Genomic DNA, 23,177 nt, shown 5'->3' on the forward strand with positions numbered 1-23,177 from the left:
GAGGAGGAGGAGGAGGAGGAGGAGGAGGAGATTGGATTTATACCCCACCCTTCACTCGGAGTCTCAGAGTGGCTTACAAACTCCTTCCCCTCCCCACAACAGACACCCTGTGAGATAGGGTGGGGCTGAGAGAGCTGAGAGAGAACTGTCCTTGAGAGAACAGCTCTGACAGAACTATGGCTTGCCCAAGGTCATCCAGCAGGTGCAAGTGGAGGAGTGGGGAATCAAACCCAGTTCTCCCAGATTAGGGTCCGTGCACTTAACCACTAAACCAAACTGGCTCTCCAAAAGGAAGGTTTCCATCCTAAACAGAACGAGCCTCAGTTTATCATTTGGCCTACACAAGACGTTACGGAGGACGTGTGGCTGCCATTAAAAACAGAAGGCCTGCGTCATCCCTTCCATGTTTCCCCACCTCTGCTGGACTTCAACAGATGCCCCTTGCAGGGGCTGGGGAAGGCTGAAACAAAATTACATCACAGCTGTGTCATAGCAAACGTTAACTGGAGGAGGAAGAGATGCATGACTGCTATTTTCAGTGGCAGCCATGCATCTGCATGATGTCTACTTCCCGCCTTAGGCTGAGAACTTTCCAGACACCTTGCATAGGACACCAGAGGATCAAATCAATGTAGAAAATCAGGCTCCTGCCTTCTCCTGTGTAAGTCACACACTCTGCAACAACCAATAGAATGCCAGCTCAAAGGCTTTATGGATAACAAGTTATTCTCCTTGAAGGGTCAGCCCACATTACTTTTTTCTGACATGGAGATTTAACTCTGTGTGGGAAAGAACACACACAGGAGGGCAATAATGAGTGTGCTTTCCATTGTGGGCACGTCGCGGAGCTGCCTTGTGTATCAGCTAGCCTAAATAGCTACAGTGAAAGACACACACGTGCCAGTATTCAAACCCTACAATTTGCACACTGGGAATGCTACTGAATTTTGCTCCAGTGGAAACCTGGGAAACAACACTGGATGCTGGTTAAGCAGAAGCCTTTTTGAGACAGGGTCAGTAACTGCTGCCCCTAAAAGCACTTGGGTGGGGGGCAAAACTCTATTACCCTTCCAAAAATGGTATGCACAGACAGTATTTTCATTGCCCCACTGGCCAAACAAGAGGGTCTCTTAAAGAGTGCCTGGGACACTCTAGAAGCTGTTTAACTCGTCTTGTTTGTGTCTGAAGTGACCAGAAGCTCAGAGAATGAGTAGTCTTTTCAAGTATTCCTGCTTTAAGGTAAAGGTAACGGTTTCCGTTGCTTGAAAGCCAGTCGAATCCGACTCTAGGGGGCGGTGCTCATCTCCATTTACAAGCCAAAGAGCCAGCATTGTCTGAAGACGTTTCCATGGTCATGTGGCCGGCACGACTAAACACCGATGCACACAGAACGCTGTTACCTTCCCACCGAAGTGGTACGTATTTAGTAAGGTAAAGGTTTCCCTTGCTCGAAAGCCAGTTGAATCTAACTCTAGGGGGCAGTGTTCATCTCCGTTTCCAAGCCGAAAAGCCAGCGCTATCCAAAGACATTTCCGTGGTCATATGGCTGGCATGACTAGACACCGAGGTGCACAGAACATTGTTACCTTCCCACCGAAGCAGTGCCTATTTATCTACTTGCAATTTCTTGCTTTTGAACTGCTAGGTGGGCAGGCCAGGGATGGAAGCTCACTCCATCACGCGGCACTCAGGTCTCGAACTGCCAAACTACAGACCTTCCAGTCTGCAGCTCAGCATCTTAACCTCTGAGCCACTGCAGCCCCGGTACCCATTTATCTACTTGCAAATTCTTGCTTTCAAACTTGCTCCAAATCAGATGTGCACAAAGAGACCAGTGGGTTTTGGAAGAGTAGAATGGATGTGTCCTGCTCTCTGCCAAAACTTTGCAGAGCAGAACCAGTTGATTCAGTTCCATCCTCAAGCATCCTTTGCCTCTGTTTACTCTTTGAACTGAGTTTACGGGGGCGGGAGGGGGGATATTCCAACACTGCCCAATGAATTCCAATCTGAAGTTTTAAGTGAAATGACCAGTTTGTAATTAGAATGATGTTTATTTGTTGTAATCCACACTTTCCAATAGGATCAAAGCAGGTAACAACATTTTTTAAAAAGAAATGTGTTTTATCATAACTGCATCTAAAATTACTTTATACAGGAATAATACCTTTTCCATGGATACTTTGCCGTTGTAATACTGGCACTATTTGCTGAAGTGTGCCTGGCCAAAACTTCCAACCTCCAAATAAATAAATCAACAGCTAGATATAGATAGGATCTCTCAGTCTGGGGCAAGGGATGCTCTGTCATCTTGGTGCTTGGGGGGGAGGTCAACAGTGGGAGGGCTTCTAATGTCCTGGCCCCACTGGTGGACCTCCTGAGGGCACCTGGTATTTCTGGCCACTGTGTGACACAGAGTGTTGGACGGGATGGGCCTTTGGCCTGATACAACATCGGCGCCTCTTATGTTCTTATATTAAGGGCTCATTCCAAACATCTAGAAGTGCCTTCATCCTGTTGAAAACAAGGAGCATCAGCTGGATGCCACAGTACTAAGAGAGTACTAAGAGAGTACTAAGAGAGTACTAAGAGAGTACTAAGAGAGTACTAAGAGAGTACTAAGAAATACAATCAAGTTAAAACATCTACAAGCATAGGTGGTTTCAAGAGGGAACTGGATAAACATATGGAGCTGAGGTCCATCAGTGGCTATTAGCCACAAGGTATAGATAGGAACTCCCGGTCTGGGGCATGTGATGCTCTGTCTTCTTGGTGCTGGGGGGGGGGGCTACAGTGGGAGGGCTTCTAGTGTCCTGGCCCCACTGGTGGACCTCCTGATGGCACCTGGTATTTTTGGCCACTGTGTGACACAGAGTGTTGGACTGGATGGGTCATTGGCCTGATCCAACATTGGCTTCTCTTATGTTCTTATGTCATTTTAAAAACAAAACAAAGCAAAATAGCCTGTCATATGCTAGATTTAGGTCACTTACATATGGGTTGGTTGCCCCTGCTTGGATGCTACTGGGAAGTTTTTTTCCAACCCTCACTTTCTCACAGGTCCTATGCCTGAATCGGAGTGGTACGGGGGTAGGGGTCCCACTCCCGACCTTCGGTGGGGCGCCATTGGTGCCAGCTCCGAGGGTCAGGAGTCTGGGAGTCCTCCTGGATGCCTCCTTGACAATGGAGGCCCAGGTAGCAACCACTGCCAAGGCAGCCTTTTACCATCTACGGCTGATCAGGCAGTTGGTCCCCTTCCTCGAACGCAATGATCTGGCGTCAGTGATCCATGCAATGGTCACCTCGAGATTGGACTACTGCAATGCTCTCTACATGGGGCTGCCCTTGGGGCAACTTCGGAAGCTGCAGCTGGTGCAGAATGCCGCAGCTAGGCTGTTGGTGGGTGCCCCAGTGAGGGAACACATCCAGCCGGTGCTGAGGGCGCTGCACTGGCTGCCAATAGCGTTCCGGATACGCTTCAAGGTGCTGGTTATGACCTTTAAAGCCCTTTATGGTCTGGGGCCTGTCTACCTGCGGGACCGCCTTTCCCCGTATGTTCCCCCAAGAGCACTGAGATCCGAGTCACAGGACCGTTTGGTCCCCCCTGGCCCGAGGGATGCCAAATTAACATCGACTAGAACTAGGGCATTCTCCTTGGCAGCTCCAATACTATGGAACCAGCTCCCCCATGAGATCCGTGCCCTCCGGGATCTCTGCCAATTCCGGAAAGCAGTGAAGACGGAGTTCTTCCACCAAGCATTCAACAACCTAGATTAAGCATGAAAGCACTTTATGGTTGCCGCCATGAGCATGTTGTACTGTATGTAAATTTCGATTTTAATGTACTGTATGTAATTTTGATTTTAATGTATTGTTATAGACTGTTTTAGAGTTATTGTTGTGTTGTTTTTTACTGTTGTAAGCCGCCCTGAGCCGCTTCGGCGGGAGGGCGGGATAAAAATCAAATAAATAAATAAATAAATATTGTGGTGTTTCCACATATTCCTTGGATTCTCCCCATAATTCCTATAATCTTTCTCAAACCTGCTTTGCTGCAATTTTTTTTGGGGAAAGATCACGAGAAAGCTGGGGTGGCAGCCAAACAGATGGGAAAGTCCAAATCTTCTCAGTCCTGACCACACTGGTGACATTTTCCTGCCCCACAGCAGCAAAATCCTCCCCCTGTCACTGAGGGACTTTCTCAGGTTTTGGTTTTTTTTAAATCTGAAATTAACGTATCACTGTACTGCTATAACACTATAACATGTATCACTATACACCGCTAAAACACTATAACAATCTGTCAAGTTATCTGTACTCCCAGTTTCCATTTAAAACAAAAGTCTCTATCCCCCTTCATTGCAGAGATGTGCCTTTCCCTTATATCTCTGCAACACCAGCTGTTCGAGACTTACAACAGGGAACAGGGAAAGCCACGGGGAACCCCTTCCCCTGTATGGAAAAACATCTGTTAGACAAAAAACACCCACGTGTTTTGTAATTCTATTACATGGAACATGCATCCTCACCCCAATCCTATTTGTACTGCTCAAAGGTTCACGTGGAGCTCCTGCACACGAAGGCGCTTCCCTATTCACTCTCACAGCAAGGACAGCTAAGAAACTTAATGAGAATTGTTTTCATGATATGCTTCTGATACCAGAAAGAATGGAGGTAACCAAGTTCATGACTGGAGTGTCAGGTTTAGGCATCAGACTCTCCAAATCAAGCATTTTGCATATTACTGTGTTTGCAACAAAACTGAATAGTACTTACTCTAGGAACGGGGGATGTCTGGGTACCCTTCTTTTGGCCACTCGTTTCAGGAGTCAGGTCTCTGTGATCCAGCTGCAGGTGGTTCTCCAAGTCTTCAGCACTTTCAAATTTGACACTACACTCCGGACACCGCAGGCTTCCACACGGCCTTTCGCTAACATCTGGCGCAGTCATCCCTAAGGACTGTCCGTTGGTGCTCCTAGTCATGCATGCGGCACACAGGCCGTACGGCAGACCATTCACATCCAGTTTCACCAGGTCTTGCTTGTTCCTGAAGTCTTTCAAGCACAGAGCACACTTGTAGAGTTTCTGCAAGGCCTGGCCATTGGGAGAGGATGCTGCAGAGCTCCCTACCAATTTCTGCATATGGAACGTCCCGTGGATTTTCAGCTCAAGGGTCGAGGTGACCGTCTGCATGCAGACGACGCAGCGAAATCCCGTGAGGGAGTTTCTAAGGTCAGGGTGCATCTGGCAGTGCTCGATGAACTCTTCCTCGCTCTGCAGAGGCATTTTGCAGATCCGGCACGTCCCGGTATCCAAGCTCTTACTGTGAGTCACTTTGTGCTCCGTCAGGGTCAAAAGGGAGGGGAAGCGCTCCCCGCAAATGGGGCACATGTAATGCTTCGCTGGGCCTCGGTGAGTCTGCATGTGCTCCCGGAGGCCGTTCTCCGAGAAAAAGGTCCTTGAGCAGATGTTGCACTTGTGACTCCCTTTGATGAACTCAGCTTTCTTCCTGGAACAATCGTCCTCCCCTGGTCTGATGTTATGGTCCCTCAACCGATGGTTCTGCAAGAGGACCTCCATAGTATAAGCAGCCCCACAGATGTCGCACCCGTACATGGGCTCTGAAGCATCCACGTCATCCTCACTAGCTTCATGGCTGTTGGACGTGTCGGGATTTTTCATCAACATGTTCTGGATGTCTGCCGATTCGGCCTTCTTATTGGCCGGTGTCATGCCATTCGCCGTCCCATTCTCGGCACCGGCATCAAAGACGCAGTGCTTCTCCCGTAAGTGTTTTTCGAGCAAGATGATGGCGTGGAAAGCTTTGCTGCAGAATTTGCAGTTGTATTTCTTGCTGTGGGTCGTGATGTGGCACTGCAGCTCCACTTCCGTGCTGAAGGTCTCTCCGCAAAAGATGCATTTGTGGGACTTGGCTGGGTTGCCCAAATGGCTGTGCTTCACATGAATCTGGAGGTCCACCTCCTTCCGGAAGTCCCAGTTGCAGGCTGTACACCGATACATCTTTTTCTCGTTGCTGTGCTTCACTGCCAGATGCACTTGGATGGAGACCTTAGAGTCGAAAACCTCTTGGCAAAGGGTGCAGTGATACAACACAAAAGTATGCATGTCCAACAAATGCTTCTGCAGATCATCCACAGATGAAAACTGCTTGTCACAGCTCTCACACACATAATGGGTTGAAGTAGTCATATAATGCACAGTCAGGTGCTGCAGAAGAGACTCTTGGGAATCGAAGTCTTCTTTGCACTGAGGGCACGACTGCTTCCTTAAAAGCAGCTCCAAGTGCAACTTTAGATGAGTCTGGAAGCTTTCAAAGTTGGAGAACTTGAGCTCACACTGATTACACGGGTATTCGCCGTTTGAAACCGAGTTGACGCTTGCAGAGAGTCGCTGTCTTTTGGGGGAAGAGACTTCAATGTCTGAAGAAACCGGACTCTGTTCACCTTTCGATTTCTTATTGTGTGCCAGTGGAATGTTCTTGTGGTTTTCTTTGATATGCTTGGTTAGCTTGAGGATGGAGCCAAAAATGGGTGAGTTTGTGCAATAGGGACAGGAATACACCTCCATAAAAGATTGGGATGGCTGAACCACAGGGGAATCCAATTTGGAATTTCCTATGCTGCAGTGGGTTTGCTGGATGTGCTCGGTCAGAGAGGCTTCGGTCAGAAAGCCCATGGAGCACTGGTTGCAAAAAAAGGCATTGTTACCATCTGGCGCCGTGGCACCCGGCCCACAGTGAGCTATACGAATGTGTTCCTGCAAGCTGTTAATATCGGCAAACATCTCAGGGCAGTAATTACAGTGGAAGGCTGAAATGCTGCTGAACTGCATCATGGGATACGCATGGTTTTTATGCACCTTTCTCACGTGTTCGTTCAAGTTGTACAGCGTAGGCATGGACTCGAGGCAGATCTGGCATGTGTGGCTTTGCTGAGGTTTGTCTGCATGGATGGTCTTCAGGTGGATCTCCAAGACCGCAAGACTGTTGAAGTCACGCTTGGTGCAGTAAGGGCAGCTGTAGGAGACCTTGGACCACGTCTGACCCTCTTCTCTTTCTAAGGATCGGATCTTCTTCTGCCCTCTCAGTGGTTTTAAAGTTGAGTCAGGAGTAGAGCCCCGCTCTACCGACGCGCTGGAATCCGGCGTCGCGCTGCTCATGGACGCCACGCTGCCCAAGACGGGGTCAGGACTGATGCTGTGGTTGCTCGAATCAGGCTGTCGATGGCTATCCAAGTGGCAATAGACTTCCTCTACCGAAGAAAACTGCTCCGGGCACATTGGGCACTTGTGTTTTTTGTTGGCATGGGCTTGATGGATGTGGGAAAGCAGCGAGTTCTCGTCTGCAAACACTTCCGGGCAATGGATACACTGCAGATCCGCCTTTTCAGACAGCTGCGGGTGGCGCGTCATGACGTGCTTCTCCAGCTCCTCGGTCTGGCTGAAGGTCTCCTCGCAGTAGTCGCACATGAAGTCGTCCTTCTTGGCCTCCTTCTCGCTCTTGGCCATGTGTTCCTTGTTCTTCTTGTGGGCTTGCATGTGGCTCTGCAAGGAGCTGGTGGACGAGAAGCCGCGCTTGCAGACCGTGCACTTGAACGGCTTGCTGGAGCTGTGGGTCTTCAGGTGGATCTTGAGGTGGTCGCTGCGCGAGAAGGCCGCCTCGCACTCGTGGCAGTGGTACTTCTTGTCCCCCGTGTGCAGCTTGATGTGCCGGTCCCTGCTCCTCTTGTGCTTGAAAAGCCGGCTGCAGTAGGTGCACTTGAAAGGTAGCTTGTCGCTGTGGATCTGCTCGTGCCTCTTAAGGTAGCTCAGGCGAATGAAGGACTTATCGCAAAACTGGCAAGGATACGGCAGGCCGGTCCCCCCTTCCTCCTCCCCGATGCCGAGATCACACCCATCTCCGATCATCTGAGTGGGTGATGCAACATCTTTGCTGGAGGGAGATGAAGCCACCCAAGAGAGTTGTGGGTCGTCGTCGCCATCTGTAATGGGAAAGCAGAAAGGAGATTAAAAGCAATTCCCAGGGCATCTGTGAGAAAGAGGGACAAAGCCGCTGAACAACACTGTGGCCTTCTGCTGCTACGGTATTAGCGGGGGGGGGGGAGAATGCAACTGCTGCACAAAAACAAAAGAACTGCCCCCGCAAATGCCTCTCGAACCTGAAAAGGATGTTTGTGCAAAGTGGGGGAGAGGGAGCACCTATTACACAAATGCATTTTTAAAACTATATTTGTGTGTGTGTGTGTGCGTGCACACACCAACAACAGAACACTGCTATTAATGCTAAGCAATTTCTCCACTCTCCTCCTCTCCCCCCCCCAGTCCCCCCCAAGCAGGTTTACACCTGTCTACTGTATTGCCAAGCAATAAACAGCGAGTCAAGAAAACAAAACGCAACATGCCTCAGAGCGATACAAACACTTCTAAGAGCTGCTGAGTTAAGTGCTCGTACGTGAGCATTTTCCAACAGACACCAGTCAGAGAGGTTTTCAAAATACAGCCTGGGAAAAAAAAAATCCTTGTTGGCCCTGCCTTGAAACAGGAGAGCCTGCATGGAAGCCGTGACGGTCAGAGAATCTCTTTCTCTCTCTCACACACACACACACACTCATCCATACACAGGAGTCATTCAGTAGTAGTGTGACATAAACAAGATGGGTTTCCCCGAAAGCTTGGTTGCACCTGAAACGAAACTTCGGATCGATGGGCAGACGCTTGAAAAGGTAAGGCGTCTGGCTGCTTCAAAGCCGCTTGTTAACTAGGCGATGCCCGCTTCTTGCAGGAAGGGGCCAGCAATCTACACAATGCCTCGGAAACTTTTACTTGCGATCAACAGCCAGTCCGGCTTCGGTGCCGATTTCACGCCACGCGTGCTTGCCAACTCTGCAGCAAGATACCGAGCGAGTGGCGTGTCTGCATTGCATCACAGAGCCCGAAAGCACAGCGGGGTCTGTTGGGACGTCTCCGACCATATTGCAGAAGGGGGCGGGAGTCAATATATTGATCTGATAGTTCGAGATCACGTAAAGACCGTGGTAGCTTATTCTCTCCCCCCCCCCCCTTGTAAAGATTCCACGTTGAAACGCATCGGAAAGCAAGGTGAGTTTATTCTTTGACACAGCTGCTTCTGCGTTTCCCTGCGAATTCACTGCAGCTGTTGAGATCTCTCTTGCTGTTCTCTCATCCTTCCCAAACACACACAAACACTCGCACCAGTAACAGCTGCTAAGCCGCTCAGCCTTCCTTCTTCTCCGTCAGTCTCTGCCAACGGGCCCTGCAGAGATGCCAGATCTCAGCTGCTAACGCTCCAGTCCCAGATCTTTGCGGATGGAGTCTTGGGCAGGATTCTGAGAGTACCCCCCATGCCCCGACAACCAAGCCGGGCTCCACATGAAGTCCAGGCTGTGCCAATGTCCTCGACAACTAACTTTGCCAACTGCCTGACCTTAACGGCCACTGATGCCACCTACGCCCAGTCATTCTTTTACGCCTCTACAGTATTGGGCTTCCTGACCTCCCTTCTTGGCCTCGTTGCTGTTTTGCGGACCAGAACCAAGATGGATCTGGGAAGGGAAAGCACCTGTTCTCAGCTGCCGTGGCTACAAAAAAATATCGACTCGTGCCAAGCTCTGCCCGAGCCAGTCTTCTAGGACCGGCGGCCAGCTCGGTAGGCAGACGTAGGCAGTTAACTCACCGCATTAAAATGTTCCCAACCTTCCCAGAGATATCTGATGGCATTCTTAGGAAAACAAAGAATGCCGTGGCTTTAATTACTCTTCTCCTATGGGCTACCAATCTATTTAAACCTGTACCAAACTGCAGCACAACTCTTTCCAAGGGAAGACACACCTGAATGAGGAAGGCACAGTTCCAGAGCAAGAGAGGATCCTATATTACAGAGTAGGCAGAGTCCAAGCCGGTTTCCTGCTAGGTGCAGAGAGGCCAGAGCCAGAATGAAAGCTTCTGACCACAGCATATCATTCCCATATTACATCCTTTGCTAACCAGAAAGAAGGAAGACGTCTGAGAGGCCGCCGCCTCCTCCTAATACTGGGTTGCCATCCTCCAGGTGGGGCCTGGGGATGTCCTGGAATTACAGCCTCACAACAGAGATTAGTTCCCCTGGAGAAAATGGCTACTTTGGAGGGTGGAATCTATGGCACTATATCCTGCTGAGGACCTTCCCTTCCCCCAAAGCCACACCCTCCTGAGCTCCAGCCCCAAATTTTCAGGAATTTCCCAACCTGGAGCCGTCAACCCCATCCTAATACAAATTCTGGTTTGATGCTTCACTCCGCAGATACTTACGTAGTGGACTGCATACATGAAGCTATGCCCTAGGATTCTGTGATTTGCCTAGCAAATTAATTGCTTTCACACACACACTGAACAATGCACTTTCCATCCCCTTTGCAACTGGATTTTACTGTGCGAAACAGCAGAATCCACTTGCAAACGATCACTAAAGTGCATCGAAAGTGCAGGAGAAGTCAAGAAAGGGTAGGCAGACGTTCTAGGGCAACAGATGGTGAATTTGCTCTTCAAGTGTGGGCAAAATGGTTTGGACAAATGTTTTAGAATGCCGCTCCCAGGGCTAGGTGGGGGAGGATTTCTATTGGGAAAACCACATGGGGGGAAGGGTTAACCTCCCCCCCATGGGCTTGATTCAAACTGGAGGGCCTCATTACAGATCTTTTAAAAAAGTCAGATGAACTGATTGTGGGTCTTCCACATAATGCGTAGATCAACCCTAAAACTGAAGAGTCCAGAGATTAAAATCAAACAAGCCTACACTGTATGTTTACCCAAAGGCACATTTTGCTTTATCAATAATTATCTTTCAAAAGGTACAGGGGACAGCTAAACTGACCTGTGTTGATAACGTCACCACGAAGTGTGAAACCCTGAACAAATTCTGTTAATACACACTGTCTTGTTGCAATCTGACATTCAAGATATCCTTTTAGGCATACAAAGAACTCAGAACAAATGTGTACATTTAGCATAAAGGTAAAGGTTCCCTTGCTCGAAAGCCAGTCGAATCCAACTCTAGGATTGCGGTGCTCATCTCCGTTTCAAAGCCGAAGAGCCAGCGCTGTCTGAAGATGTTTCCGTGGTCATGTGGCCGGCATGACTAAACACCAAGGCGCACGGAACGCTGTTACCTTCCCACCGAAGTGGTACCTATTTAGCTACTTGCAGTTTCTTGCTTTCGAACTGCTAGGCTGGCAGGAGCTGGAACTAGAGACGGGAGCTCACTCCGTCATGCGGCAACTCGAGTCTTGAACTGCTGAACTACCGACCTTCCACAGCCTGCAGTTCAGCGTCTTATTTATTTATTTATTTATTTATTTATTGGATTTCTATCCCGCCCTCCCCGAAGGCTCAGGGCGGCTAACAGGGCATAATGCCAGATAAAACATAAAACAATATAAAATGTTAAATTACAACTAAACAATTGAAGAACAATTAAATAACATTTAATCTTAACCACTTAACCACATTTAATCTTAACCACTTGAGCCACCGCATTTAGCATACATATTGTAAAATTTATATATTCACTCACTCCATATAGAGGGCTATGAACCACGGTCCCTGCGTATCTTCAGCAAGACTTCTTTCCCATGAGTGAACAACAGGGACTAGCATCTTGTTACCAAATTGCTTCTGTTCGGCTTCTACATGTTGCCTTTGGCCAGTTTTCATTCTAATATCTCAATGTTCTACCGGCATCTGTTTTAAGTTTTCTTTCCCCAACAATTATATTTTTTAAAACGTTGGCTCCTATTGTACATCACGGTGGGCACCGCTCCATCACAAAACAGTAGAACAATGTTTATAAAAAAAGAAAGCGTTGCCTTCCGACACTTTTGGCAGGAGCGACTCCGAAAGGCTACAAAACGCTCAGGACTGTTGTTATTATTTTTAAAAACTTCTCTCGTCCCCCTAATTCACCGAGAGGCCACGTTTTAATTCATCAAACCCGGGAGTGTGCACCATCACAGCTGCCCCCCCCTTTCCTCAGGACGATGGTTACACCTTTTGCAGATGAAAAATGAAACCCAACGCTGCAGATTGTAAATCAACTGTACACCCTATAATAAGCCAGCTTTATGCCTTGCCCTGGACAGCCTCTGTCTCGCTCTCACGCCAGCCACATTCACAGGGGGCCTCTCTCGCCCGAGCAAGAAAAGGGGGAGGCTGCCTCCCCCCCCCCCCAAGGACTTGAATTAATGGGCTTTTCTAACTGGAAGGATTCAGCTGGCTGCCTGTTCCCTGGATTAGATTCAGCAGGGAAGGACCAGCAAACCCCTGCCCGCCAATTCCCAGCGCACGCCAGCTGGGCTCCTCAAGGGGGGATCCAGGCAGAAGGGGATAAGGAAGGCACAAGGGTTTTCAAACTAGGGCAACAAATGGCGGGTCTGCTCTCCAAAACATCTCCTCCTTTCCTTTGCTTTTCAGGTGGCAGCGTCATTCCCGGAATATATATATTTTTAAAGGGAACAGGAGCCACGGAGCCAGCGCTTTGAGGGAACAATGCAGAGCTTTCAGAAACTGAAATGCTTAGTGCTTTGCTCAGAGTCGATATCGATACCTTTTGTTTTAAAACGGTAATGCCGCTGGCTCTCAAGCGCTCCGGGGGCCATCTTGCCAGCACGGAAAGTTAGCAAAGCAACAAAATCTTCACACCCTTTTCTGAGATTTTTCTTGTAGTGGTTAAATGCGCAGACTCTAATCTGGGAGAACCGGGTTTGATTCCCCGCTCCTCCACTTGCACCTGGCTGGATGCCATTGGGCAAGCCATAGTTCTGATCAGAGCTGTCCTTGAAAAAGAGCAGTTTCTGTCAGAGCTCTCTCAGCCCCCACCTACCTCACAGGGTGTCTGTTGTGGGGAGGGGAAGGGAGAGGAGTTTGTAAGCCGCTCTGACACACCTTTGGGTAGTGAAGGGAGGGGTATTAATCCCATCTCTTCTTCTTCTTCTACCTCACAGGGTGTCTGTTGTGGGGAGGGGAAGGGAAAGGAGTTTGTAAGCCGCTCTGAGACACCTTTGGGTAGTGAAGGGCGGGATATACATCCAATCTCTTCTTCTTCTTCTGTTCTGAGATTTCCAAGGCACTGCTGGTTCCCATTCCAGATGTCTGACTGGCTGAGGATCCCTATATAAAGTTTTGGGGACAGGCCTTTACTCCCATTCTGCCCACATCTTGTGGCAAAACAAACACTGGTCTGGACATCATATGCCACAGGAAGGGGCGTTGGATCAGTGGTGGAGCATGTGCTCTGCATGCATGCAGAAGATTCCAGGTTCAAACCCCACCCCACCCCCCAGCATTTCCACTTGAAAGAATCACGGTGGCAGCAGGTGGTGTGAAAGACCACATTTGGAATTCTGACATCACATGGTGGGCGCAGGAACAAAATGGCTGCCTTAAAAGGGCTGCCATAAGCAGCGGAGCCGGACACAAAATGATTCCCACAACTTAACTTCAATAACTCAGAACAGATCCTTGTGCTGTGTTGGCAGCTGCTGCCAAAGCAACATATTTAAAAAATCTGCACAACCAATCAAATCTCCGATAGTACATAAGAACAGAAGAGAAGCCAATGTTGGATCAGGCCAATGGCCCACCCAGTCCAACACTCTGTCACACAGTGGCCAAAAATACTGGGTGCTATCAGGAGGTCCACCAGTGGGCCAAGACACTAGAAGTCCTCCTATTGTAGCCCCCCCTCAAGCACCAAGAATACAGAGCATCACTTGCCCCAGACCAAGAGTTCCTGTCTATACCTTGTGGCTAATAGCCACTGATGGACCTCTGCTCCATATGTTTATCTAATTCCCTCTTGAAGCCGTCCATGCTTGTAGCAGCTGCCACCTCCTGTGGCAGTGAATTCCATGTGTTAATCACTCTTTGGGAGGAGGAGGAGGAGGAGGAGGAGGAGGAGAAGAAGAAGAAGGAGAAGGAGCGCACCTCCTAGCACTCCCAAGTATTCCCCCAGCATCACAGGAGTGCTCATTGTCACTTCCAGCACCAAACCAGACGTGACATCATTGTGTTGGCGCGACACTCTAGGATTCGCTCAAAACTCTATGGTTTAACCAACGAGATTGAGGCAAATCCTAGAGTATACCCAGTGTTATGACATCACTTCCAGTTTGGTGCCAGGAGTGATGTTGTGAGCTGGTGCAAAGCCAGCACACTTGTCTTGTCCCCACCCCCCAATTCCTCATGGGGGGTCTGCCAGCTGCTACTGTTGCTGGCAGCCCCACGGCACTCAGAAAACACCATACATCAGATTTGTTCTCATAAGCCTTTAATGATATGAAGCTGCTTCTGCTAAGACTGCTTACATACCTGACAGGAATGTTGTTTTCAGCTTTGTTAATTTTGCTACTCTTTAAAGTTATGTTTTTATATAAGTTTTAGCAGGGCTATTTTTGGGCAGGAACGCACAGGAACGGAGTTCCGGCTGGCTTCAGAGTTGGTCACACCCACTACAGCCAAAACCTCTGCATGCGTGGCTACAGAAGGAAGGCCTGGAGAGCGATCCCCCCCCCCCCGGTGACTCTGAGACGGGTGGACCAGGGGGCTCCTGGAAGGATCGGGGAGGTATTTAAATGCCTCCCCATGCCTTCCCCAGCCCCATGCCTCCCCCAGCTGCGGGGCGCCCGGGCAAGCCAAGGGAAGGCATGGATGTGGCCTGATATGCTAATGAGCTGCACTGTCAGGGGTGTGGCCCAATATGCTAATGGATTTTGTTGTTGGGTGTGGCTTATTATACTGATGAGTTCCTGCTGGGCTTTTTCTACAATAAAAGCCCTGAGTTTTAGTATGTTGGTATGGAATTCTGTAAGCCACTTCAAGTCCCTTTCAGGGGAAAAGCAGGTCAAAAGCTCTCCAAATAAATATTTACAGGTATAGTTCTTTGTCCTCAGATCATTACCAAGGTGACCTTACCCAGGGCAGCTTCTCAAATTTGGAGAAAAAGACGTTCAACCATGCTGGCTGGAGTGTCTAAAGAGATCCAAGCATACCCATTAGAAATACAACAGATTAGCGTCACAAAGTGTGCCTTGCACACGAAAGCTTGAATAAACATTGAATAGACCTTTGTCGGTCTTACAGGTGCCCCTGGACTCTAAATTTGTTCTACTGCTTCAGACCAACACGGCTGACCAACTGGAACTGACTTCTTACTTATAAGACAGCCACATTTATACATTCTGGCAGGGCTTTTTTTGTAGAAAATGTCCAGCAGGAACTCATTAGCATATTAGGCCACACACCCCCTGACTGCACCACTCATTAGCCCATTAGGCCGCACCCCCATGTTACCAGAAGTGTGGTTATCCAGCCACACCCACCTTTTGCTTCTTATTCTGTTTACCTTGTTTGTTGTCAAAACCCAGGGCCTTTTTTTGTAGCAGGAACTCCTTTGCAATGTTAGGCCACACACCTCTAATGTAGCCAATCCTGATGAGTTCCTGCTGTTGGGTGTGGCCTATTATGCTAATGAGTTCCTGCCGGGTGTGGCCAACTCGGGAGCCAGCCGGAACTCCGTTCCTGTGCGTTCCTGCCCAAAAAGAGCCCTGCGATTCTGGTAGATTGCAATGGTATGTTTTCAATTGGCTAGCAAGCGTGCCTTGTCTAGCCAGTGAGAGAAAGCATTGGTACCGTCTAGGGTTGCCATTCCCCATTTGGGGGAGGAGTTTTGCAGGCTCCTCCTTGCTGCCAGTCAGCAGGGCATCGGGTGGAAATTCCCACTCAAACAGTGATGTTGCTGGAAATAAACACAACATGCTTCCAGAACACGTCTTCCAGAAGAGACACAGGCACATTGATGACACCGGGGGGCAATGCTCTGTGTTTTGGGCAAAACTCTATGGTTTGAGGCTGATTTTACCATAAAGGTTTGCCCAAAAACCAGAGCATTGCCCCCAACGTCACCGACACACCTACATCACTTTCAGGTGACGTAGGCATGGTGTGCGATGCCACTTCCCACTCCCGGAACATCCTCCCTATCCCCCTGCCAGTGTTTCCGACAGACCTGGCAACTCTAGAACAGCCAATCACGGGGATTCGTACATAGAAAAGTAATGCAAACCAAGTAGCTCTGAATGGCTTGAGTATCAATTTGATGGGCAGACATTTCCGGCCATTCTCACCTAGGGAACAATTTGGAGGAAAGAAGGACCTTTCTGGCAACCTTCGCACTTACACAATGAACTTGCCAGTTAAATGGATACAACTTCTAGGTTACTAATGAGATCATTGGACACAGAGGACGCTTTACGTTTCACAAAGCTATAAACAGTTTTCTTGACAAAGAAAACATTTTTGGTCTAGCTTCAAAATTGGAGTTTGGCTCGACATGGCCAAATTCGGAATGATAATAAAGGAAAGCAATACAAAATGTAACAAAAAACCCACTCCTCATATAGCTAAAGCTCACTTGCTTTCAGAATGAAAATCACGGTTCTCAGTCCTGGACTGTCGGCAAGAGAACAGATCATTGTTTTAAACAACCATCTTGTAGTTACCAGCAAATACAAGGCTGGGGGGGAGATGATAGAGCAGGGGTATTCCCAGTAGTCATGTATGGCTGTGAGAGTTGGACTATAAGGAAGGCCGAGCGCCAAAGAATAGATTCTTTTGAACTATGGTGCTGGAGAAGACTCTTGAGAGTCCCTTGGACTGCAAGAAGATCAAACCAGTCAATCCTAAAAGAAATCAACCCTGACTGTTCCCTGGAAGGCCAGATAATGAAACTGAAGCTCAAATACTTTGGCCACCAAATGAGAAGGGAGCACTCACTGGAGAAGACTCTGATGCTGGGAAAGATTGAAGGTCAAAGAAGACGGGGACGGCAAAGGATGAGTTGGTTAGACAGTGTCATAGATGCAACGAACATGAAATTGAGCCAACTTCAGAGGACGGCGAAAGACCGGAAAGCCTGGCGTGATCTGGTCCATGGGGTCGTGAAGAGTCGGACTCGACTGTGCGACTGAACAACAACAAACAACAGACCAACATGGTGCCCACCGAAACTTCTTCTGGCACCTGAGGCTCTCAGGAAGCACATGTTTAATATTATGTGGCCAAGCACAGACAAAAACAACATCTTGTCAAAAGAGTTTCCAGGGCAATTATTAATTAATTATTATTAGCCTGACATTCTTAACCACTAGCCCACACTGGCTCTCCAGTTAAAGGAAACAAGGTGGCAAGCAAAGGAAATGAGCGACGAAAAGTGGAAGGCAGCAGGAAAAGAAGAAGACCCAACATAAGATGGATCAAGGAAGCCATGGCCTTCAATCTGCATGACCTGAGCAAGGCTGTTAATGGCGGGTCGTTGTGAAGTAAGAACAAAAAAGGGAAAAGGGGAAAAAAACTGAACCTAAAACCTAGAATTCAGAACCTAAAAAGGTTAGTCAAGAATAGAAGAGGGCCAACTCTAAAAATCTAATTATGAAACATACAAAAATATACATGTATTTATTCAACACAAATTAAAATAACAAATAAGGGCCCATTCATACCTCATATACAAATATAAAAATACAAAGGCTAAGGAAATAGACCTAACGCGTTTCGGCCTTCACCAGGCCTTCCTCAGAGGTCTAATGCAGATAGAACATATTGGCTAATATGTAAAAATATATACAATCAAACATATACAAATATATACAATAAATAAATAAAACTATGCTTTAAGCTTTTTGACTGGTGCCCATTTAGGAAGTTTACTGTTTATTATTCCGTTAACAATATACAGAGGCATTCCAGCAATAGAGTTAACAACAAAACTATACTTTAAGCTTTTTGACTGGTGCCCATTAGGAAACTTGCTGTTACTTATTCTGACATCGCATTGATCACTGTATAACTGGAATACCATTAGTGGTGATAAACCACAGGGCAAGACGGTAAAGATGGGACGGTAGCTACGGCAGACATCTCAGCCTGGTGGTGGCATGCAAGACCTGCCTTGTCCCACAGAGGAGAACAGAGCCTTGAAGAGGTTTAGACAATGTGTTTAGACCAGGGGTGTCAAACATGCGGCCCGGGGGCCGGATAGCCCCCCCCCCCCGGGCTTCCATCAGGCCCACAGTGGAATTGGCCACCTTCTGCTTCCAGTTCTGCTGCTGTTGCTGCTGCATCCTAGCTTGCTTCGCCAGACTCTCTTAATCACTCAGCCATTTCATGTGTTAACCTGGGTCCTAGACTCAGAACTCTGAGCATGAGATTTCTGTGGTGAATGTCAATAAATCAAAAGTAGGTTTGCAGCTTACAGAGCTAATGTTTTAAACATGTTTTTATTTTAAGTTAAAAAAAAAACAACCTTTGTGTTTGTGTCCTTTATAAAGGTTATATCTCCACTACCTGGCATCACATTTTATGACACACATGGCCCAGCCCAACAAGGTCTCATTTATGTCAGATCCAGCCCTCGTAACAAATGAGTTCGACACCCCTAGTTTAGACAATCTGTGGCGGTGCAGGGCAAATGCCTGCTTTATATACTGTTCACCCAATCACAGCAAGCAGTGAATGTGTCCATGGAGTCTGGGAGCTTCCCCCTGCAAGACCAGCAGTGACAGTTGTCTATTGTGCCACAGGCACACAGCTGGAAGCAAGCTTGGGGGGCCGTCCACTGAAGAATTACCCAAAGGAGAGGCAACAACAACAAAAAAGCCATTGCAAGAGAATGCCATTGCAAAGGAGTCCATCTAACTGCTGCAGGCGCAGTGGTTAGAGGAGAACTCAACAGGAAGGTACTCTTCTTTTCCCTAAGGAAATTCACAAATGCATAGTACGGCCTTCTTAGGAGAAGAGGAAGAACATCAATTCCCAGGCTAAAGCAGCAGAATGTTTCGAGGCAAGCTCAACCCAGATGCTGGTCTCCCATCAAAACGGCCAGGCACAAGAGAATAACCCAGGAAATCACGTTTTCCTTTCACAGATGCAGCTGTTGATATTTACTTCTGCTTCTTTCATGTATTTGGAAGAATCATGCGCACCAGGCTTGCTAGTTGCCCACAGACATCAAATAAACCCCCTCCCTCAGACTCAATCCCCCACCCTCAAGAAACTGAGGTGGGAGGGGAAAAATAGCCTCCATAGTGACACTCTAGGAATTCTCCCGTGTTTCTATGGTCTTTACCACAGAGATTAGAGATTAGGGGAAATTCCTCAGAAGTGACATCACATCCTCCCCAAATGCCACCCTCCTCCGGCAGCACCTTCAAAATTTCCCAGCATTTGCCAAGGCAGTGCTGGCAACCCTACTTCACACACACCCTGTCCTAGCTCACACTCTGTTACCAGTGCAATTCTCCCCTACACATCAAGAATCACAAAACTGAGAAAACTGTAGGAGAACATTTCAGCCTTCCAGGACACTCAACGGGGGACCCCAAAGTAGCTGTTTTATTGCAAAGGAATGTCAGAAACAGACTAGAATGGGAGACTGCTGAATTACAAGTTATTAAAACACTCGGGACAATGGAACCCCCAGGGCTTAACAGAGACATCGGATTCCTATCTCACTACACATTCAAAGTCACTCAGTTCTCCCATCTGTTAACTCTTTTACTATCTGTATGCTAATTTGTTGCTATTCACAGGCTTTATCAAGTGCTTTAATCCCATTTTAGCTATACTCATCACTCAGTTACTTACGCATCTTGACTCCAATTAGCCCTTCCTGGCAACTAACCCCACCATCACCTATATGTAACAGTTGGCGAAGTCCGTTTCAGTGTATCTAAAGAAGTGTGCATGCACAGGAAAGGTTCTGCCCATAGTTAAACTTTGTGGGTCTTAAAGGTGTCACTGGACTCAAACTTTGTTCCGTCCCCTACACTGATATCTTTGAGCAGAAGCATAGATGAAGAATCACAGAAGTGTTCACTTTGCCACATATGTGTTTGCGACCGGTAGTGGTGGTGGGTAGTTCCTAATACACTCACTTGTGTAGTATTCAGGTGGGTAGCCAGGTTGGTCTGAAGCAACAGAACAAAGTTTGAGTCCAGTGGCTCCTTTAAGACCCACAAAGTTTAATTCTGTGTATAACTCTATTCTCTTGTGAAGAATTCAGACACGATGCCATACGCCACTAGACACAGACTTCCTTCTGCACCAGAGTTCACAAAATGTCACATCTGAAGCATTTCTAAGAGGTTCGGAGATAAACCATGAATCCCTCCCACCCCGAAGGCCTGGGAAATTTAAACAGTTCTTTATCCCCCGGCTTGATTTCTTGGTTATGTTGGATGCCACGGCTATCATTTCTTAAGAATGGCAGAAGGGACAGCTGCTTATAGAAGACGAACGAAGAACTCAAAGAGTTTACTGCTGTCGCGATTTGACAATGGGCCCATTTCCCCCTCGCCTCCCAAAAAAATAAAAGCAAAGAAGTTCCTGCTGTTTCGGATGAAGGGCTTGTGACGGGGATAATGTGACTTCCTGGAGTTTTAATGAAGAATAAAGGCTCGTCTGCAAATGCTTCTTGTCCCCATTTTACTGATGTGCTGCTTGAGGCTGGCAGACACTCCTTACTGGTCCTTTTCAGTGGCGGCTCCTATCTGGTGGAACGAGCTCCCGGAGGAGATCAGGGCCCTGCGGGACCTTTTGCAGTTCCGCGGGGCCTGTAAGACGGAGCTCTTCCGCTAGGCTTTCAAGCAGGAGCCGCCACTGCCACTACCACCACCGCTCCACTACAGAGCGACACCGCCGGAGGGCCGAGTAACTTCTGTCTACGGCCCTGGCCCTCCCCCTTCTGGCATGCAAGATGTTTTGGATCTTTCCATTCTTGCATCCTGATTGTACTGAATTTTAACTGTTTTATCTTTTTATACTGTATGCACTTTGTGCCTTGTTGTAAGCCGCCCTGAGGCCGCTCGCGGGGAGGGCGGGGTATAAATATAATGAAATAATAAATAAATAAATACTGTGGACGGGAACTGGCAGATGATGGGCGTTGCCAGCCTCCAGGTGGGGGCTGGAGACCCCCCCAGAATTACAACTCCAAACTACATAGATTGCGTATTTAAAACATTTATTCCACTTCTCCTGGAGCAAATGGCTGCTTTGGAAGGTGGGTTGTATGGCCTTGTAGCCTACTGAGGTCCCTCCCTTCCCTAAACCCCGCCCTCCCCAGGCTCCACCCTCAAATCTCCAGGTATTTCCAGACCTGGAGTTGACAACCCTAGAGATGACGCTTACAACCAGCGTTCCCTCTAAGCTGAGTTAGCGTGAGCTAGCTCACGGTTTTCTAGCCTCCGGCTCACACATTCTTGTCTTAGGAAGGATGGCTCCAGAGCAAACTAATGTCTATATTTAAATATCCTTGGAGCACCGTAGTAGGAATTTTTAGTGAATTGTATTTATTGTGTTTTATACTGTTTTGTGTTGTTTTATTGTTTTAACTTCGGCATTTATGCCCCTTGTGAGCCGCCCTGAGCCTTCAGGGAGGGCGGGATATAAATGAGGCAGCCTGACCTATACCTCTGAAATACAGTATAACCCTTTAATACAGCACACCCTACTATGAACACCTTCACACTGCAAATGAGGAGGGAGCCAGTCGACCACAAATTATGACACATGAGTGTGTGTGTGGGGGGGGATTGCTGTCTCCTACCTACTGGCCAATAAGGAGCTGCGGTGGCCCAAGTGGTTAAGACGCTGAACTGCAGGCTGTGGAAGGTCAGTAGTTCAGCAGTTCGAGACCCAAGTGTGCCGAATGACGGGGTGAGCTCCCGTCTCTAGTTCCAGCTCCTGCCAACCTAGCAGTTCAAAAGCAAGAAATTCCAAGTAGATAAATAGGTACCCCTTCGGTGGGAAGGGAACAGCGTTCCGTGCGCCTTGATGTTTAGTCATGCCGGCCACATGACCACGGAAACGTCTTCGGATAGCGCTGGCTCTTCAGCTTTGAAACGGAGATGAGCACCGCAACCCTAGAGTCGGACTTGACTGGCTTTCGAGCAAGGGAAACCTTTACCTTTTACCTACTGGCCACCCATCTACCAGTAACTGGCCACATCCATCAGTATTAATGGGTCGGAATTTTCACCAGCAGCTATAACTACTGATTTTAAATGTTTATAATGTAACTGTTTTATTGTGTTTTAAACCTTACTGTATTATTTACAATGATGTGAACCCGCCCTGCGCCCGCTTACGGGATGGGCGGGATACAAATACAAAATAAATAAATAAATAAATAAAATGAAACAATTTATCGTCGGTAGTTTAAAAAAATGGATCTTTGCTTTTTTTTAATAGAACACCTGTATTCCAAAGCAACCTAAAACACAAAACACACATCAAACTCCATTTCCAAAGCTAGAAAAGTCTGAGGGGGGGGGGGCGACGAGACGGATCCCTTCCTTCCCACCCATCCGCTCTCCCACCCCCTTGCCCTTCATACGGAGAAGTGACCTTGCTGTTAATAACTTGTCACAAAGCACTCCCCAGGTGCCTCTATCGTGGAGCCAAGGTGGTGTCGGTATACAAGACGTGGGTGTCCTTTCAGTAAATCCTGAAAAGGGTTCTCCACATCACAAGAGACAACAAAAGAAGGCTTGTGTGTGTGTGATTATATTTAAAACACACACACACACAACCACAAATACACAAGCACACTGTCAATCTGTGTGCGCTTACAAAAGGAAAAATCAATCTCATTTAGCCAGTTGCATCATGTTCCAATAAATGATTTGGAGAGGGGTGGAGGAGTAGAAGAAGAAAAGTTTTATGTTAGATCTAGGAATAAACTAAATGCTTTCAGGGTTGAATCACTGTTTGTCTGCACTCCCTCTGGAACAGCCGCAGACACTATATTCTGCCGTGCATCGTGGACTTGGGACTGGGAACAGCTGCACCCCTAATTACATGTAAAGTGTACCAAAACATTCTTTTTATCACAGACTGTAAATCTGTTAGCATCTGTCTCTCCTTTGTTTCTTCCACAAGATACAAGCTTGTTTCTACATTTTTCTCACCTGTAGCGGTGATTAAAATTCATTATAAATGAAAGGAGTGAACACTAAAACAAGTTCCTCTGTGTACAGTTCTAAACTCAAATTAGAAACAGCTGTTTGCTAATTCATGCAGTGATGTTTTGCCGTGCTCTGTGAATCAATAAT

At 47.7% G+C, this 23,177-nt stretch overlaps 1 protein-coding gene across 1 annotated transcript in view; it reads right to left on the reverse strand.

Annotated features, from left to right (window-relative positions):
• Positions 1 to 23,177, reverse strand: part of ZNF423 (zinc finger protein 423) — a gene marked incomplete at its 3' end in the record, with an annotated part of 303,352 nt that overhangs the window by 133,750 nt on the left and 146,425 nt on the right. Inside the window, exon 3 of the mRNA XM_015419239.1 lies at positions 4,774 to 7,997. Within this exon, the coding sequence (XP_015274725.1) occupies positions 4,774 to 7,997 (3,224 nt within the window). The remainder of the gene's footprint in view (positions 1 to 4,773; positions 7,998 to 23,177) is intronic.

The sequence above is a fragment of the Gekko japonicus genome, unplaced genomic scaffold (genome assembly GCF_001447785.1).
Source record: "Gekko japonicus isolate JY-2015 unplaced genomic scaffold, Gekko_japonicus_V1.1 scaffold111, whole genome shotgun sequence".
NCBI lineage: Eukaryota > Metazoa > Chordata > Lepidosauria > Squamata > Gekkonidae > Gekko > Gekko japonicus.